The sequence below is a fragment of the Rousettus aegyptiacus genome, unplaced genomic scaffold (assembly GCF_014176215.1).
Source record: "Rousettus aegyptiacus isolate mRouAeg1 unplaced genomic scaffold, mRouAeg1.p scaffold_m13_p_2, whole genome shotgun sequence".
Lineage (NCBI taxonomy): Eukaryota > Metazoa > Chordata > Mammalia > Chiroptera > Pteropodidae > Rousettus > Rousettus aegyptiacus.
Genome location: NW_023416295.1, coordinates 108,288,105 through 108,304,144, shown reverse-complemented (window position 1 = coordinate 108,304,144; position 16,040 = coordinate 108,288,105). Strand labels below are relative to the sequence as shown.

At 33.9% G+C, this 16,040-nt stretch overlaps 1 protein-coding gene across 16 annotated transcripts in view; it reads right to left on the bottom strand.

Moving 5' to 3' along the window:
* Positions 1-16,040, bottom strand: part of PPFIA2 (PTPRF interacting protein alpha 2) — a 424,261-nt gene that overhangs the window by 100,361 nt on the left and 307,860 nt on the right. For all 16 annotated transcript variants that reach the window (XM_036237945.1, XM_036237946.1, XM_036237951.1 and 13 more), the window contains 3 exons: positions 11,738-11,959; positions 2,032-2,178; positions 888-1,022 (listed from right to left, as the gene is read on the bottom strand). In XM_036237945.1, the coding sequence (XP_036093838.1) occupies positions 888-1,022; positions 2,032-2,178; positions 11,738-11,959 (504 nt within the window). The remainder of the gene's footprint in view (positions 1-887; positions 1,023-2,031; positions 2,179-11,737; positions 11,960-16,040) is intronic.

Below are 16,040 nucleotides of genomic sequence, written 5' to 3'. Positions count from 1 at the left end.
TACTTTTATATTGCCACATCAGTTGTTTCAAATAATCCCTCTGGCAGAATTTGGAACTTGCACTCGACAGCCATTTTACTCATTTACTGCAGTGGGGTAATAATTGTGTGAACATATAAAATATGTGTACATTTTGAATTGATATTAAAAGTCAAACATGCTTTTAGTAACAAAATCTGGACTTTTATTCTAGTGACGAGCATGTACACTTTGAAGTAATGTCATTTCCATTTGACTGTAAAAGGTAAGAATAGTTTTTTAACATAATGGTTGCAAGATTCTAAGATATGCAGATAATTGCAGAACCTAATGGCTATAACATGGCAGATCATTTTGATCATTCTTCAGATTACAATTGATTTTAACTGGTTCAGAAGAAATTGCAAAATACACTTTGATTATTGGCTTTAGACTGCAGACTCCTATGAATCTAACTTCCAACTTATAACAGATGTTTTCATACTACAGTCAGAAAGAAATCAACTTCTTATATTTGCTGTATTTCTTATACCAAACAATTTACATTAAGCCGAGTAAGTTATTATGTCTCACATAAATACATATTAAATATCATTATTATGTGTTTATATTTGGTGATTATTCTTATGTGCAAATGTTATCATGGAAAATTAACTATAAGAACATGAAATTTTGTTTCTGTTAATGTTTAAATAGGCAAGGAGATCATTACATTCATATATTAATTATTCATGTCAGAATAAATAAGGTACATTTAATATGAAAAATTCATCTAAATAAGAAAACAATATAAAGATTAAATAAATTTAATTTCCATAAAGCCTAAAGAAAATCTTTAGAGATTTTATTTTGATTACTAATAATTTCTATAAGTGTATCTAGATCCATCAATTGTTTTATAGTAGTACCTTTGTCAGGGCTGCAATTCTCTGAGCCAATTCAGCCTCTACTTCAGGTAAGGTCTCAGCTTTTCTCATAGTCTGCTGCAACTTTTGTTCAGCCAGCTCAAGACGCTCTTGTAACTGTCTGTTCTTCTCTTCCATCTGAAATAGGGTTGGAAAAAAAGACACTTGAAGAGTCATAGTTACAATAGCAAATACTAGTCGCTAGGGGCTTTGGACTTCAGTCATCATTCTAGGCTTAAAATCAGCTACTACTGCCATATCTATTGTGAAAAAAGATTATTGTCCTCATGTTTTTATATAACTTATCCATATTCCTTAATAAAATTAAGCACATTAAAAAGACAGAAAAGCTCACCAATGGCAGCAAAAAGAAAAGATAATTCTAGTGAGTATAAACTTGGACAAATGGAATACAACTTGGTACTAAGACTTCAGATGTACCATGATAGCAAAATATTGAATATCATAGTAGTAGCTGGAGAGGAAGAGGTGATACAGCATAATGGTTAATACTCCAGACTCTAGAAATGGGGTAGGCAAACTTTTTCTGTGAAGGGTCACATAGTAAATATTCTCGGCTTTGTGTATCATATAGTTTCTGTTTCAAAAATTTGATTCCACCATTGTAGCAAAAATGAAATCATAGACAATCATTAAATAAATGAGTATGGCTATGTTTCAATAAAATTTTATTTACAAAACAGAACCACAGTTTGGGCACATGGGCCATAGTTTGCTTACTCCTGTTGTAGAGCAGAATAGAGTTAGGTTTCCATTTTAGACTGGCAATTACAAGATGTGTGACCTTGGGAAAGTGCTCATGTCTCTGAACCTTAGTATCCTTAGTATAATAAATGTGCTTACTTTATAGGTGGTGTTGAGATTTAAATAAAGTAATATATGTAAACTAGCCGAGTTTCTGGTTCATGCCTAGATCCAAAGTAAATATTAGCATTTCATCATTATTTTTATTATTATTAAGACAAATTTCTAAATTTCATGCTAAAAACACATCTGTTTACTTCATTCTAAGTTTTAGGGAATGACCGAATGCCAAGAAATACTGTATTTTATTTAATACATGTTTTGTAAGAATGGTGAGAACACATACATGGACAAGAACAAAACCAAAATAAAGATACTGAACCTGCCGTAGGATGGCCTCTTTATTTGCTAACTCATTTTCTAGTTTATCATTCATGTCATGTATGGAGGTAGATTCTCTCTGAGCACTGAGGTAACGCTTCTCAAGGGTAGTGATTCTTTCTTCCATATCTTCCTTCTGTGCCATGGCCTATAATTAAAAAAAAAAAAATTCAAATCAAATTCTCTGATACTTTAAAGTATTCTTTTGTTATTTAAATAAAATACTAAAATATAAAAACCATTGCTTTCTTTAAGTAAATATTAATTCTTTTCTTTTCATGGTAGTAATGCAAGATTTCATTGAATTTTCCAAATTTATCTGTCACAATTCTCCTTACATCTTGGGTTAACCTTAAGCTTTCTTTTCCTGAGAATGTAATGTAGTACAGTTTGAAACTGCCTACTGTAGAATTGGCATTCTTAGAAAAGATGTGGCAGATAAACTGGATCATTACATAGTAGAGATAAGTATAATTATGGGTAGAGTTGCAAAGCATAAAATTAATAAAATGGTGACTACAGTTTTGAATTGCAAAGCAATCTTTAAATATGGATAACAAATATTTTCAGATTCTCATCTTCACATACAAGTATGAGTAACTCGATGGTTAAAAGAGAAGGCAAAAAAAAAAGTAAATTTGAATCATATTCATATATGAATTGACCGATTGACTTTGGAACTTAATCATTTCCCTTGTGTATATATATATATTTCAATTAAAAAAAGAATTTATAGAACTCAGTGAACACATAACTCTAGGGAAAAATCAACTATTGGTGTAAATGCAGTAAAGCCATTGAATTAATAATATTTTAAATGACACTTTTTAAATTATCTAATTCATAGATAATTTGGAGATGCTTTTATCTCCCTACCATCTTACATGAGAATTTATTAGTAGGTAGATAATGTACCTTTTGACGTGATATTGGGAAAAGAGCTACAAAAGTGAGCGTCATGGGCCTGGTGTGGTTTCCTGATAATGTGGGAAGCTACTTTGCACAAGGATCATGAAATTGAGAGGGTGGTGGTGGTTTCGATATATTACTATTCATATTCCTTTAATCACTCATTTATAATCTGTCCCTTTATTATTTCCTCCAGGATTCAGAGCCAATCCCGTCACACCCATAGAACAGATACATTTTCTTTCAATTTTCCAAAAAATTGAAGTCCTTAAATGGACGGTTCTCCAACTTCCTGATCTTCCCTCATGATCATGTGGAAATTTAATTGCATGTACACAAATCCTTAACCTCTAGCTTTTAGTTTAGAACAGTTGTCCCATTTTCACTCAAGGTTTAATAATCATCTGTACTCTGGGTTTTATGTTTTTTCTTTTCTAGGAATCTTGATCATTCTTTTCTCTTAGATTTTCAAGATGACAGTAGAGGTAAATCCCATAACAACAGCTAAAACAATGCAACAGGCTTAGAAAGAAGCTGGTAGGGATCAGAGGTAGAGGGCAGGGGAAAAAGGGATGATTCAAAGAAAATAAAAACAAGAACAGTAAATTATCTACTTGACCATTGATCATAATTGAATTGAAGTTATGGAATTTTACCAAACTGTTGGAGTGGATGGGAAGATTTCCCATAGTTTTATAAATAAGTAAGCATATTAATATATAAGGTAATAATAAAATCCTAGAAAAACAGAAAGGTGTACAATAAAAGGAAATACTATCACAGGAAACTCCTACTTGAGTCAGCTGTGGAAATTATTTACATAGTCATAAAAGTGGTAACAGTGAATGTGATTTTAAGATAATTATAGCAGAAGGACGGTGGAAGAGAAGTAAGGGAGAGAATAAGAGAGGTAATATAGTATATAACATAAAGAAAGATTAAGTTTACATAAGAGAGAAAATACAAGTAATGGCTAAAAGGATTGAAACTAAGAATCTCAAGGAATGAGAAGGAGGTGGGTGGAGGCTTGGGGTGTGTGTGCGTGTGTGTGCGTGTGTGTGTGTGTGTGTGTGTGTGTGTGTGTGTATTTAGATTTGTACCCTCTAGATATTTGTACCCTCCCCAAAATACTCAACTTTGTAAAAGTATATATATATGTAAAATATTAAAATTAAATAAAAATTAATATATCTACCATGAAACTTATCATGTTGTCCTTAGTCCCTTGTCTACTCACAAATCAACTCTTCTTGCATTATTTCACTAGAGTATGACATAACTCCCCACAGAATTTAGGATCATTCTTGAAAACTCCTTCACCCTAACTCCCACTTAATAGTCAAACCTGTCATCTTGCTGTTGGTCTTTTTTTCCTGTTTGCTTATTCTATGCCTTGCTGACCAAGAGACAATACTAAAGTTTAGTCTGATTTTATTGCTTCTTGGCTTGAATACTTTAATGTGTTCAACACTATCTTCAATGTAAAATTGGAGCTATGAAGTCTAGAAAACAAATAGCTTCATGACCTGATACTCCTCTCTCTCTCTGGACTGGGATGGATGGTGACCTGCTCCTTCTGCCCAAATTAATGTCTACCCAGGACCTGTGAATTTATCCTTGTTTTCAAATAAGGTTTTGCAAATATAATCAAGTTAAGATGTGAGGTCATACAGGATCAGGGTGGGCCTTGAATCCAATAACTGATGTTCTTATAAAGAGAGGGCAATCTGGGGATACAGAGACATACAGATAAAAAGGTAATGTGATGAGGGAGGCAGAGATTGTAGTTATACTGTTAACAGCTAAGAACGTCAAGGAGTCCTAGCAACCAGCAGAAGCTAGAACAGACCAAAAAGGATTCTTCACCAGAGGCCTCAGAGGGAATATGGACTTGATGCTTTGATTTTAGATTTATAACCTCCCAAACTGTGAGAATAAATTACTGTTGTTTTAAGCCACCCAGTTTATGGTAATTTATTATAACAGTCTCAGGAAACTAATATACTCTGTGACTTCATTTCTACCTGGAATGCATTTTGTTGCCTTCCTTGTTTAGTTCAATCCTTTTGACCTTTAAGACCTAATTAAAGACTACTTGCTTAATTACATTAATTATTAAGTTCAAATGATTAAATTCAATTAATCCATCGATTTGGCCAAAAGAAAAAACTCTTGACTAATTTTTCCAATATTACATACACACCCCTAGATTTTAGTCATCCCAAACAGCTACTATTTAAAAAGCTTTTATTTTAAATTTTGACTTTTTCTATTTTATGTATATATTTTATTCTAATGAGGGCAGAGTTTTTATCCTAAAGGATCCCATCAGAGTGCTTACAATTGTTAATATTGCACTCTGTTAATTTTATTTTCATACAGAACCCTGAAAATATTATGCCAATTTTGTAGTTCAAAGAGAAAATTCTTAAACTAGCCTAAATATTTAAACTTCTTACTAAATTTTAATATCAATAAATTCAGTAGAATGTAGACACATGTTTCTTCAGAACATAAATATTGAAGTACTGCATACCTGCTCCAAATCTAAGTTTTAAACACATATTTACTGTTATAATGTCAATATTTCAATGTTGCTTAACTTGTTTACACCTCATCTTTCTTTTTTTGTTTGAGATATTGATATCTACCACATATCATTGTTGTGGTATAATGTTTATTGTGGGGTTTAAGTGATTTGTGTGATGTCTCGTGTAGAAGATACACACAACAAATAATAACTACTTTTTATTATTCATTAGTATTATATCTAAAATTAGATGACCTGACTCTAGCATACATTAAATGGAGGAGTCATTGTATGTGACTTGGGTATTACATTTTTGATTCAGTGATTCACGTGGGAGATTCAATTTTTAACTGCAGGCTGTGTTACCGAAAATAAATTTTGAATTTACAAGTCGGAAAAATATCTTTTCCCTGTATGTCACTTGGAAATTCTAAAAAAAGAAGCTTTTTCTAGTCTCTGAAAACTGCTGTCTAAAAAGAAGAGAAAAATAGACGAAAAACTCACTTATCTCTTGACCTGAAGCTTATGTGTTAAACTAGACTTTATTATATCAAATAAATATAACTCTAAAAATCTAGTAAAGTAAAATATATAACTCCACATTTCAGATAATAATAAACAAAATTAATTTAATCACTTGGCAAAACTTTTAAGAGATTTTAACAGAAATTTGGAAAGGTAAGCTGGTTTTACTCGTAAAACAAAAATGCTTTAATATTTCACAGAAAATTCTAATTCTTTGCATATCTCTATATTTAATAAAATATATTCTGCATCTGCTTAGTAGCCTTTACTAAAAAGTGGAGAGCTAAATCTCCATGTGAGATTGGCTATGTTTACTTTTTTTTCTGTTTTTTTTTTTCTTTTGAAGACTAAGGCTTTAACTGATGACTTAGCATGTTAGTAGTTTCTGAATTTGTTCTGAACATTTCCTTTTCAAGTATTGCAGGAAAAATAGGTTTTAGCTGAACTTCAAGGCTGCAGTTTTGGATCAAACACTTAAAAATATCCAATAATAGCTGTTCTTAAAAACTTTCTAACATTAAGGACTAAGCTTGTCTGTGTTTTCTTACATGTATACTGTGCCTAGCTTTAATCCAGCCTCTTACCCTAATAGATCATAATCAATTTAAAGAGCAATTAAGACAAAAATATAAATGAAATTAATTTTGGATAGATTTATTTTTTGATAAAGAATAATTACAAAAATATATTTGGAACAATTAATGAAACATACTTATATAATTCATTTGAGATATATTAGACTGTCCTCACATGCAAAACAAAATACTTTTTATCTTTTAGTTATATGGTTAGTTTTTTCTATCCTCTAATTTTTAAAAATTAATTCAATAAATATTTATTGTTTACTCAATATATAAATCATACTGTGCTAGCAGTGCTGCAGGGATAGTGAGAAGAATCACCTTATATTTTTTTCTACTAAAATATTTGGAATCAGGTAGATTTTGTGTGACCACAGTCCCAAAATACAATATTATTCAGGAAAATAAAAACAAATTCTAAGGCTTCGAGTGTAAGTGATGCTTTTTTAAAGTATGTGATTTTTATATCTTCTTGTTTGTTGGAAAGAATAATCAAAACTTAATTATTTAATGGAAAGTTATATTGCAGCTACATTTTTTTAATGACAGTTTCTAACATTGAATAAATGATTGTATCACACTGATTTTGGAAGCTGTTCATAGTGGAAGAAGCACTTCGTTTCTAAGCCAGGCCGATCCCCCTGGTCCTAGGGGATGAGGGAATAGGGAGGGCATTGCATAGGCCTTGGGCAAGTCACTTGACTTCACTAAATCTTAGATTCCTCATCTGAGAAAAATGGGAATAAAGACAAATACCTTCTCTATAGAACAGTTGAGAAGAATTAGACAAATGAATTTGCAGTGCATCTAGAACAGTTTTCATGGTTGGTCACCAAGAAATTCCTAGCAGTAAAGTGACTATAATCATAACAGCATGGTACTGGCAGAAAAAACAGACATATAGACCAATGAAACAATTGAGAGCTCAGAACTAAACCTTCATATATGGGCAAATAATTTTTGACAATGGAACCAAAAACATACAATGGAGAAAGGAATGACTCTTCAATAAACGGTGCTGGGAAAACTGGAAAGCCACATGCAAAAGAATGAAACTAGACTGCTATCTATCAACGTACACCAAAGTAACTCAAAATGGATCAAAGATCTAAATATAAGACCTGAAACAATAAATCGCATAGAAGAAAACACAGGTTTTAAATTCATGGACCTTGGATTTAGAGAGGATTTTATGAATTTGACCTCAAAGTCAAGGGAAGTAAAAGTAAAACTAAAGGAATGAAACTATATCAAAGTAAAAAGCTTCCACACAGCAAAAGAAACCACCAAAAAGACAAAGAGGCAGCCAAAGAAGATGACAGAAGATATTTACAAACAATGCCTCCGATAAGGGGGTAATATAATATGTAAAAAACTCATAAACTCAACAACAACAAAAATAATCCAATTAAAAAATGGGCAGAGGACCTGAACGGACACTTCTCCCAAGAAGACATACAAAAGGCCAATAGACATATGAAACGATGCTCGACTTCACTAGCTATTAGGAAAATGCAAAGCAAAACCACAACAAAATCTACCACCTCATATCTGTCAGCGTGATTGTCATTAACAAGACAAGTAATAACAAGTGTTGGAGAGGTTGTGGGGAAAATGGAACTCTCATGCATTGCTGATGATGTAAATGGGCACAGCCTTTATGGAAAGCAGGATAGAGTTTCCTCAAAAAATTGAGAATAGAATTACCATATTACTCAGCAATTCTTCTGGATATCTATCCTCTAAAATTGAAAACATATATGCACTCTGATGTTTACTGCAGCATTATTCACGGTGGCCGAGACATCAGAACAACTGAAGTGCCCTTCGATAGATGATTGGACCAAGATGTGGTACTTATATACAATGTAATTTTACTCAGACATAGGAAAAGATGAAATACTGTCATTTGTGACAACATAGATGGATCTTAAGATTATTATACCAAGTGAACTATATGATTTCACTCATGTGTGGGATATAAAACTGAAAGCAACAAAACAAACAAGAGAAACAAACAGAGACTCAAGGACACAGACAATAATTTAGTGGTTACCAGGAGGAAGTGGGGGAGAGGATGAGGTAGATAAGAGTAAAAGTTGTCAAATATATGGTTACAGAAGGAAATTTGACTTTGGGTGATAAACATACAGTGCAATATACATATGACATATTATTGAATTGTACACTTGAAACCTATATAATTTTATTAACAAATGTCACTCTAATAAATTTAATTTAAAAAAAAAAAGAAAGAAAAAGAAAAAAGAAAAGAACTCCTGAGCAGCAAACCAGGGGCCTATGGCCTGTGACCTGAATCTTTTTGAAAATATTTTATTTGGCCTTAACAGTGTTTGTTATACACACACACACACACACACACACACACACACACACACACACACAATGCCTCCAGAAAGTCAGGCAGAGTATAGGCTCCTTGTCTAGGTCTCATTTCCTAACTCTTCCTACAGTCCAGCACCTGGCTTTTCACAGATTTATATTGCCTGCCTGGCTCTAAAAGTATTGATGTTTGCAACCTGCCTTCAAAAGCAAATGATGAAAGATATCCCTTTCTCATGATACTTCTCTAAAATACAACTATATAGACATGATAGAGCTGATTAAAAAAGTCATAAAGAAATCATTTGAAGGCAGACTCCTAACTCATTAGAGGGATTTTCAATTAAAAAAAAAAAAAAACTGGTATCAGATGACTGACAGTTTTCATTTGATGTAGCTCTTTGTCACCTAAAACCAAAAACTATTAGATCAAGGGGTTATTTTTACATAGGCAATAAGAAACAGAGAGTTAGAGATACAGAGCACTACATGTAATACTTGATTAAATAAGCATGAATAGAATAGGTGAGTGTTGAATGAAAGGAAAACAGTTAAATCTCTAGGACTAAGAGAATGAAGAAATACAGAATGAGCAAAAACTCAAGAAATGGCCCTGGTGGTTTACTAGCCAGAAATGTTAGTATTTCTTAAGAGTGATATAGAAGAGAGGTTAAAATTCATCTGCTTTATAAATTCTCTTAGTTTGGGTATGAGGAAAAGTAAAGACAAGAGATATATCTATAAACTATTAATTCATATAAAGGTGTAGATAGCACAGTATTATTCATTATCTGTGCAGTGGTACAGCAGTCTAACACTTCGTGGACCATGTATCTTTTCCTGAGAGAGTAGACACTGTTTTAGTACATATTTTATCTCATCCATGCCTTTTGATGTATACATACCATACATAAATATACATTGTCTCAGCAAAGATTTTTTGAGTGTCTATCACATGCTCAATAGTTGTGCAGATGATTTGAATGGAACAGTGAACAAAATAAGAGAAAACAAAAAATTCCAGCCTTTATGAATCTTTATGTACAGTTAGAGTGGGAAGCATATGATAAACAAGTAAATCACAAAAATACCTACCATGTCAGGTGGCAGTAAATGCTGTGAGATTAAAAAATAAGAGAACAGGGAGACTGTGTAGGTGTAAAAGGCACGGTTGGGGAACCCCATTAGAAAAATTAAAAAAAAAAAAAACATGTTTCAGCAAAAGACAGAGGGAAAAGAAAATGGAACAGAATAGCCCCAGCTTGTTTAAGAGGCTACCTTAACTGAACAGAGAGGGATAAAATGAATGACTAAGAGATGAGTTCCAGATGTTGGTAGAGTTGTATTGCAGATTTATACATGGCTTGTAGGCTACTGCAAGGGCTTGCATTTTAATGTAAATAGGATAGGTAGCCATTGAAAAATTTGAAGCAGAAAAGTGACTTAACCTGACTCACATTGTAACAGATTACTCAGGCTGCTGTGTTGATTAGAAACTATTATAATAATCCATTGAGAGATGATGGTTGTGTCGAATAAGGGCCATGGAAATTGTAAGAAGAGGTTACATTATGGAGATATTTGGAAGGTGGAAGTGATAGGATTTACAACCCAATCAAATGCAATCTGTGGAGGTGTGGAGTGAAAGAGGTACCAAAGACAGCTCTAAGGTTTGTTTGTTTGTTTACTTTTGGTCTGAGAAACAATAACGAGTTGCCATCAGTTGCCCTTGAGATTCATAAGACTGAAAGTAAGTCTGGCTTCCTGCAGGAAAAGTCTTGAGGATGCTAATTTTGAGATGCCCTGAGGTTGGAAAGGAAAAGTAGAGCCAATAAGGGAGCCTGAAATGGGAATAGCAAGTAAAGACATAGGAAATCAGGAGAGTGTAGTGTGCTATTAGCTTAGTGGAAAAAGTATTCCAGGGAGTGGTAATTGGATCATGTACTTCGAAGAACTTAGAAGTAACCTCTAGCTTCTGCAACATGGAGGTCAATAACAACTTGGATAAAAACAGTTTTAATGGTACAGGGGATGAAATGTATCATAAAATAGGCTTGAGAGAAAATGGAAAGAAAAAAAAACTGGATACAAAGAGTATAATCAACTCCAATAACAACTAGTTAATTATTTACAAAATATATAAAAAGAATAAAATATATGACTTAAAGAAATATGTAAAAATGGAAACAGTAAAAAGCCACAAAATAAAAATTCCACAAATTTAGATACATTTCGATTAAATAGAGAAGGCGGAAAAGTTCTGAATTTTCACCTTAGCTGGAAGATAACTTGATTGGTAGTGTTACAAATTAAAGATCTTGTTTCTTTTGTAGTAACTATCAAGTACTCTTTTTTTAAAAAAAAATAGATTAAGTGATATTAAGTCTAGCAAGAACTGAATATCTAGAAAAAGGAAGGTTCCCACATTCGATATATACATTCTCATTCATAGACACAAAACTAAAAGAGAAAAGAAAATTAGGTAATGTTTTTGAGCACTTCCACATGTTAAAAGTATAGCAATTCATTATTATATTCATATCCAGGGTTGTTAAAATTAATAGCTCAAAAAATTAAAAAAAAACTGTAGAAATGTTTTATTTTATCTGAGACTCAATATTAAATTTTCTTTCCATAGATAAAGGGTTGATGAAATAAACAACTTTTGCCTTAGTGAACAAGTTTTATCACTAATATAATACATTCCAAATTATGATATTTTGAGACCAAAAGAGTATTGCCATTCGAGGGAATTATGGGAAAACATCTCTGAAGCAGCATTCAGGAAGCAAAGACTGAAAGTGTTATGAATCACTTACCTCCCTAATGTCCCTTTGATATTTAGTGTTCATTTCTTCTGTTTTAATGAGATCTTTTCTTGCTGTCTCTGCTTCTTGTTCTACCTCTCCCACTCGGGAAGAAAGAGCTGCTAAACGTTCTTTCATTTGGGCCATTTCATAGTTTTGCTTTTCAAGCAATTCTTGTAGTTCAACTATTTGACTAGTGTCATCTGTTGAGTCTATAGAACCATTGGATAAACGCTGCAGGAGAAGAAAAGGAAATGGCATTTAGGATATTCTTCATCTTTTATTTAAAATTCACAAACTTAAAGAAATGAAACTGACACAGTTTTCACGCTAAGAAATAAGAACACTAAGAGAGCTAATTACAGAGGAAAACTAAGTTTCTGAGAGAAACTTAATTGACATTAGAATATAAAGTAGTTCTGTAATTTTCAAACACATAAACAAATACATTTGAACTGAAAGCAACTATCTATATTATACATAGTTTACACATACATAATATATTTTATATATAGCTTCACACAAAATACCAATATATACTAAACATTTAATATATGGCAGTTATACTATCATTTATATACAAAATTTATTATAAAAATTTATTATATAGCACAGTAAATTATTAATAAGTAAAGACACTGAAACTATGTGATGGTTTCTATTTTTATTCAAGAACCTATGTGCATCTGCAAGTTTTATTTTTAATAACATTCAGAAAAATAACTGATACACCATTTTCTTTTAAAAAAGGTTATTCCTGCTGTGAATGTGACCTAGCTGAAACAAAGGTATAACACTGAAAAGTCTTGTTTTCTATATTGCTATCAACATAAAAGTCATGAGTGCACACAAGCCTCAGAAAGGAAGCTGAAAGAAATTAAATACTTTGAGACTGATTTTTCTCCTTTCTGAAGAGGCTGTCTAAAGCCAGGGTAACCTATGACTTCAAAAGCATGCCCTACAATCTAGCTGCACTAGAGAAGTTTTGTGGTGAAGACGGTACAGCTGGAGAGAAAAAGAAAATTAAATTGAGATAGGAAAATGAGAAGCAGCAAAAAAAAAAAAAAAAAAAAGACAATTCTGCTATAATGTTTATTTGGAAAACATGAATTTATTCTAACACAACAGATATATTAAGAAACAATTTGGGATTTCTGGTCAAGATGGCCGAGTAGGTAAACACTGTGTTTGCCTCCTCACACGACAACACTAAAATTACAACTAAACTACAAAACAATTATCACTGAGAGTTGCCTAAGGTCTAGCTGAACAGAAGTCCTAAAACTAAGGACATACAGAAAAAGCCACCTTGAGACTGTTAGGAGGGGGAGGCTAAGCAGAACAGGTTGGTCCCACACCTGCATGTGGAGCTTGAAAATTTGGAAGGATATCTTGGTTGAGGAGGTGCCCCCAGAGGATCAAGGGTTCCAGGCAGCCTGGGGGCCAGGACCCAAAAATCCCTCACAAAATCTGGATGTAAAAATCAGTGAAAATTGTGGCTGAGTAGGGTGAAGGGCTGCAGAGTGAAGAGCCCATGGACTTAGTTGCTGATAGACTCACCCACTTTGGGCTTTGGTGCCAGGGCAGCCGCTCAGAGGGCACCAGGGGCATACAGGGAGGAAATGAATTGTCCGGATTCAGGGAAAGGGCTAGAGGGGCAGCTTTCTCTCAAAGAGAAGTTCTGGCAGAGGCCACTGTTCCTTTGTTGGGTCTTCCCATCATGCAGATACAGGAGCTGCCATATCTGAGTCCCCATCAACCTGGCTAATACTAGTCACTGAACCCTGGCTACTCCCTGAGACTCTGTCCATCCAACTTGAGGGCCCACCCAAACCACTACAGTGGAATTTCCATATAAATGGCCTGTCTGGGCTCATGCTGCAGACTTTCCTAAAATTTTTCAAAGGTTCACAAAACTTAAACAAGGAGAATTTGGCCTCAGTGTGCCCCATACCTCTTGCTCAGCAGCTCCAAGCCTTACACTAACAGCAGCCAGCTTCATTTTATGGCTTGGCTGCTTAAGGTAACTTCAAGACCATCATGGTCGTTGGCCATCTGCAGATTGCTTGGTGGCTCATGCCAGATGGTCCTGGGCAAGGTATAGTCTGCAGCTGAACTGCACCTGTGGGGCCCCTTTCAGGAGGCTGGCTTCAGACCGAGCCAGAATATCACCCAGGGCCACATCTGAATATGACACACCTAAAGGACAGACTGAGTAGGCAGCAGAGCCCTGCTAAAACAAATCCTGCTCCACAGGGTCACCCCCGCACAATACCCCTCCACTGCAGTCACCAGCCGGTCCTCACAGCCAATCATCCTGAAGGTCAATCTCTCTCCAATGACAAGAGAACACACACAACTCATATGAGAAACACCTGGAGCACCCAGCTCAGGTGACCAGGGAGACAATGTAACTGGGCCTGACAGGATATCTACTAGGTTAGGCTGCTCTACTAAAACCAGGAGACATAGCAGCCCTACCTTATACATAGAAACAAACACAAGGGGGCAGCCAAAAGGAGACAAAGAAATATGTCCCATGTAAAAAATTGGAAAGAAGCTCCAGAAAAAGAACTAAATGAAATGGAGACAAGCAATCTACTGGATGAAGAGTTAAAACCCTAGTTATAAGGATGTTCAGTGATCTCAGCGAGAACTTTAATGAAGAGGAAACATAAAAATGTTTCCTCTTCATTAAAGTTTTTTAAAAAAGTAAGAAATGATGAATACAATAATAAATAAAGAATACATTAGAGGGAATCAACAGTGAATTAGATAAAACAGAGAATCAAATCAGTGATTGGAAGATAAGGTAGCAGAAAACACCCAATCAGAATAAGAATAAGGAGAATTCAAAAAAATGAGGGTAGGGTAGGGGCCTCTGGAACAACATGAAGCTTACTAACATTCACATCATAGTGACCCCAGGAGAAGAGAGAGAGCAAGGAATTGAAAACCTATTTGAAGAAATAATGATGGAAACTTCCCTAACCTGGTGAAGGAAACAGACATACAAGCCCAGGAAGTGCAAAGTCCCAAATAAGATGAACTCAAAGAGGCCCACACCAAGACACATCATAATTAAAATGTCAAAGGATAAAGACAAAGAGAGAATCTTAAAAGCAACAAAAGAAAGGCAGTTGGTTACCTATAAGAAGGCTCCCATAATATTGTGAGCTGATTTCTCAACAGAAACTTTTCAAGGTAGAAGGGATTGGCATGAAATATTCAGAGTGATAAAAAGCAAGGACCTACAATCCAGATTACCCAGAAAAGCTATCATTTAGAGTCAAAGGACAGATGAAGAGCTTCCCACCCACAAAAAAGCTAAAGGAGTTTATCACTACCAAATCAGTATTACAAGAAATGTTAAATAGACTTCCTTAAGAAGATGAAGAAAAAATAAAAAATATAAACAATAAAATGCCAATAACTACATATCTTTTAACAATTACTTTAGATGTAAATTAATAAAATGCTCTAATTGCAATATAAGGTAGCTAAATGGAAAAGAAAACAAGACCCATACATATGCTGCCTGTAAGAGACTCACTTCTGATCGAAAAACACATACTAACTGAAAAGAAAGAGATAAAGACATTTCATGAAAATGGACATAAAACAAAACAAAAAAGTTTAAGTAGCAATTCTTATAACAGACAAAATAGACTCTAAAACAAAGGCTATGACAAGAGACAAAGAAGGGCATAGTATTCCCACTTTTAGGTATTTATCTGAAGAAACCCCAAACACTAATTTGAAGGAATATGTGAATCCATATATTCATTGCAGCATTATTTACAACAGTCAAGATGTGGAGGCAAACTAGGTGTCCATAAATGGATGAATAAATGAAGAAGAGGTGGTACATATATACATATATTAGCCATAAATAAGAATAAAATTTTACCACCTGCAATTTCATGGATGAACCTAGAAAGTAATGTGCTGAGTAGAGTAAGTCAAACTGAAAAGGACGAATACTATGTGATTTCACTTACATGTGGAATCTAAAGAACAAAATAAATGAATAATCAAAACAGAAGCAAACTCATAGATAGAGAACATTTTGATAGTTGCCAGATGGGATGGGGGTACGGGAGTTGGTCGAAAAAGGGGAAGGAATTAAAAAGTATAAACTCGTAGTTACAAATAGTCACAAGGATGTAAAGTACACTATATGGAATATGGCAATAGTCTTGTAATAAGTATGTATGATGTCAGATGGGTAATAGATTTTTTGGGGTGATCACTTCTCAAGTTACATAAATTACAATGTTGTCTAATTACAATGTCGTATACCCAAAACTAACAT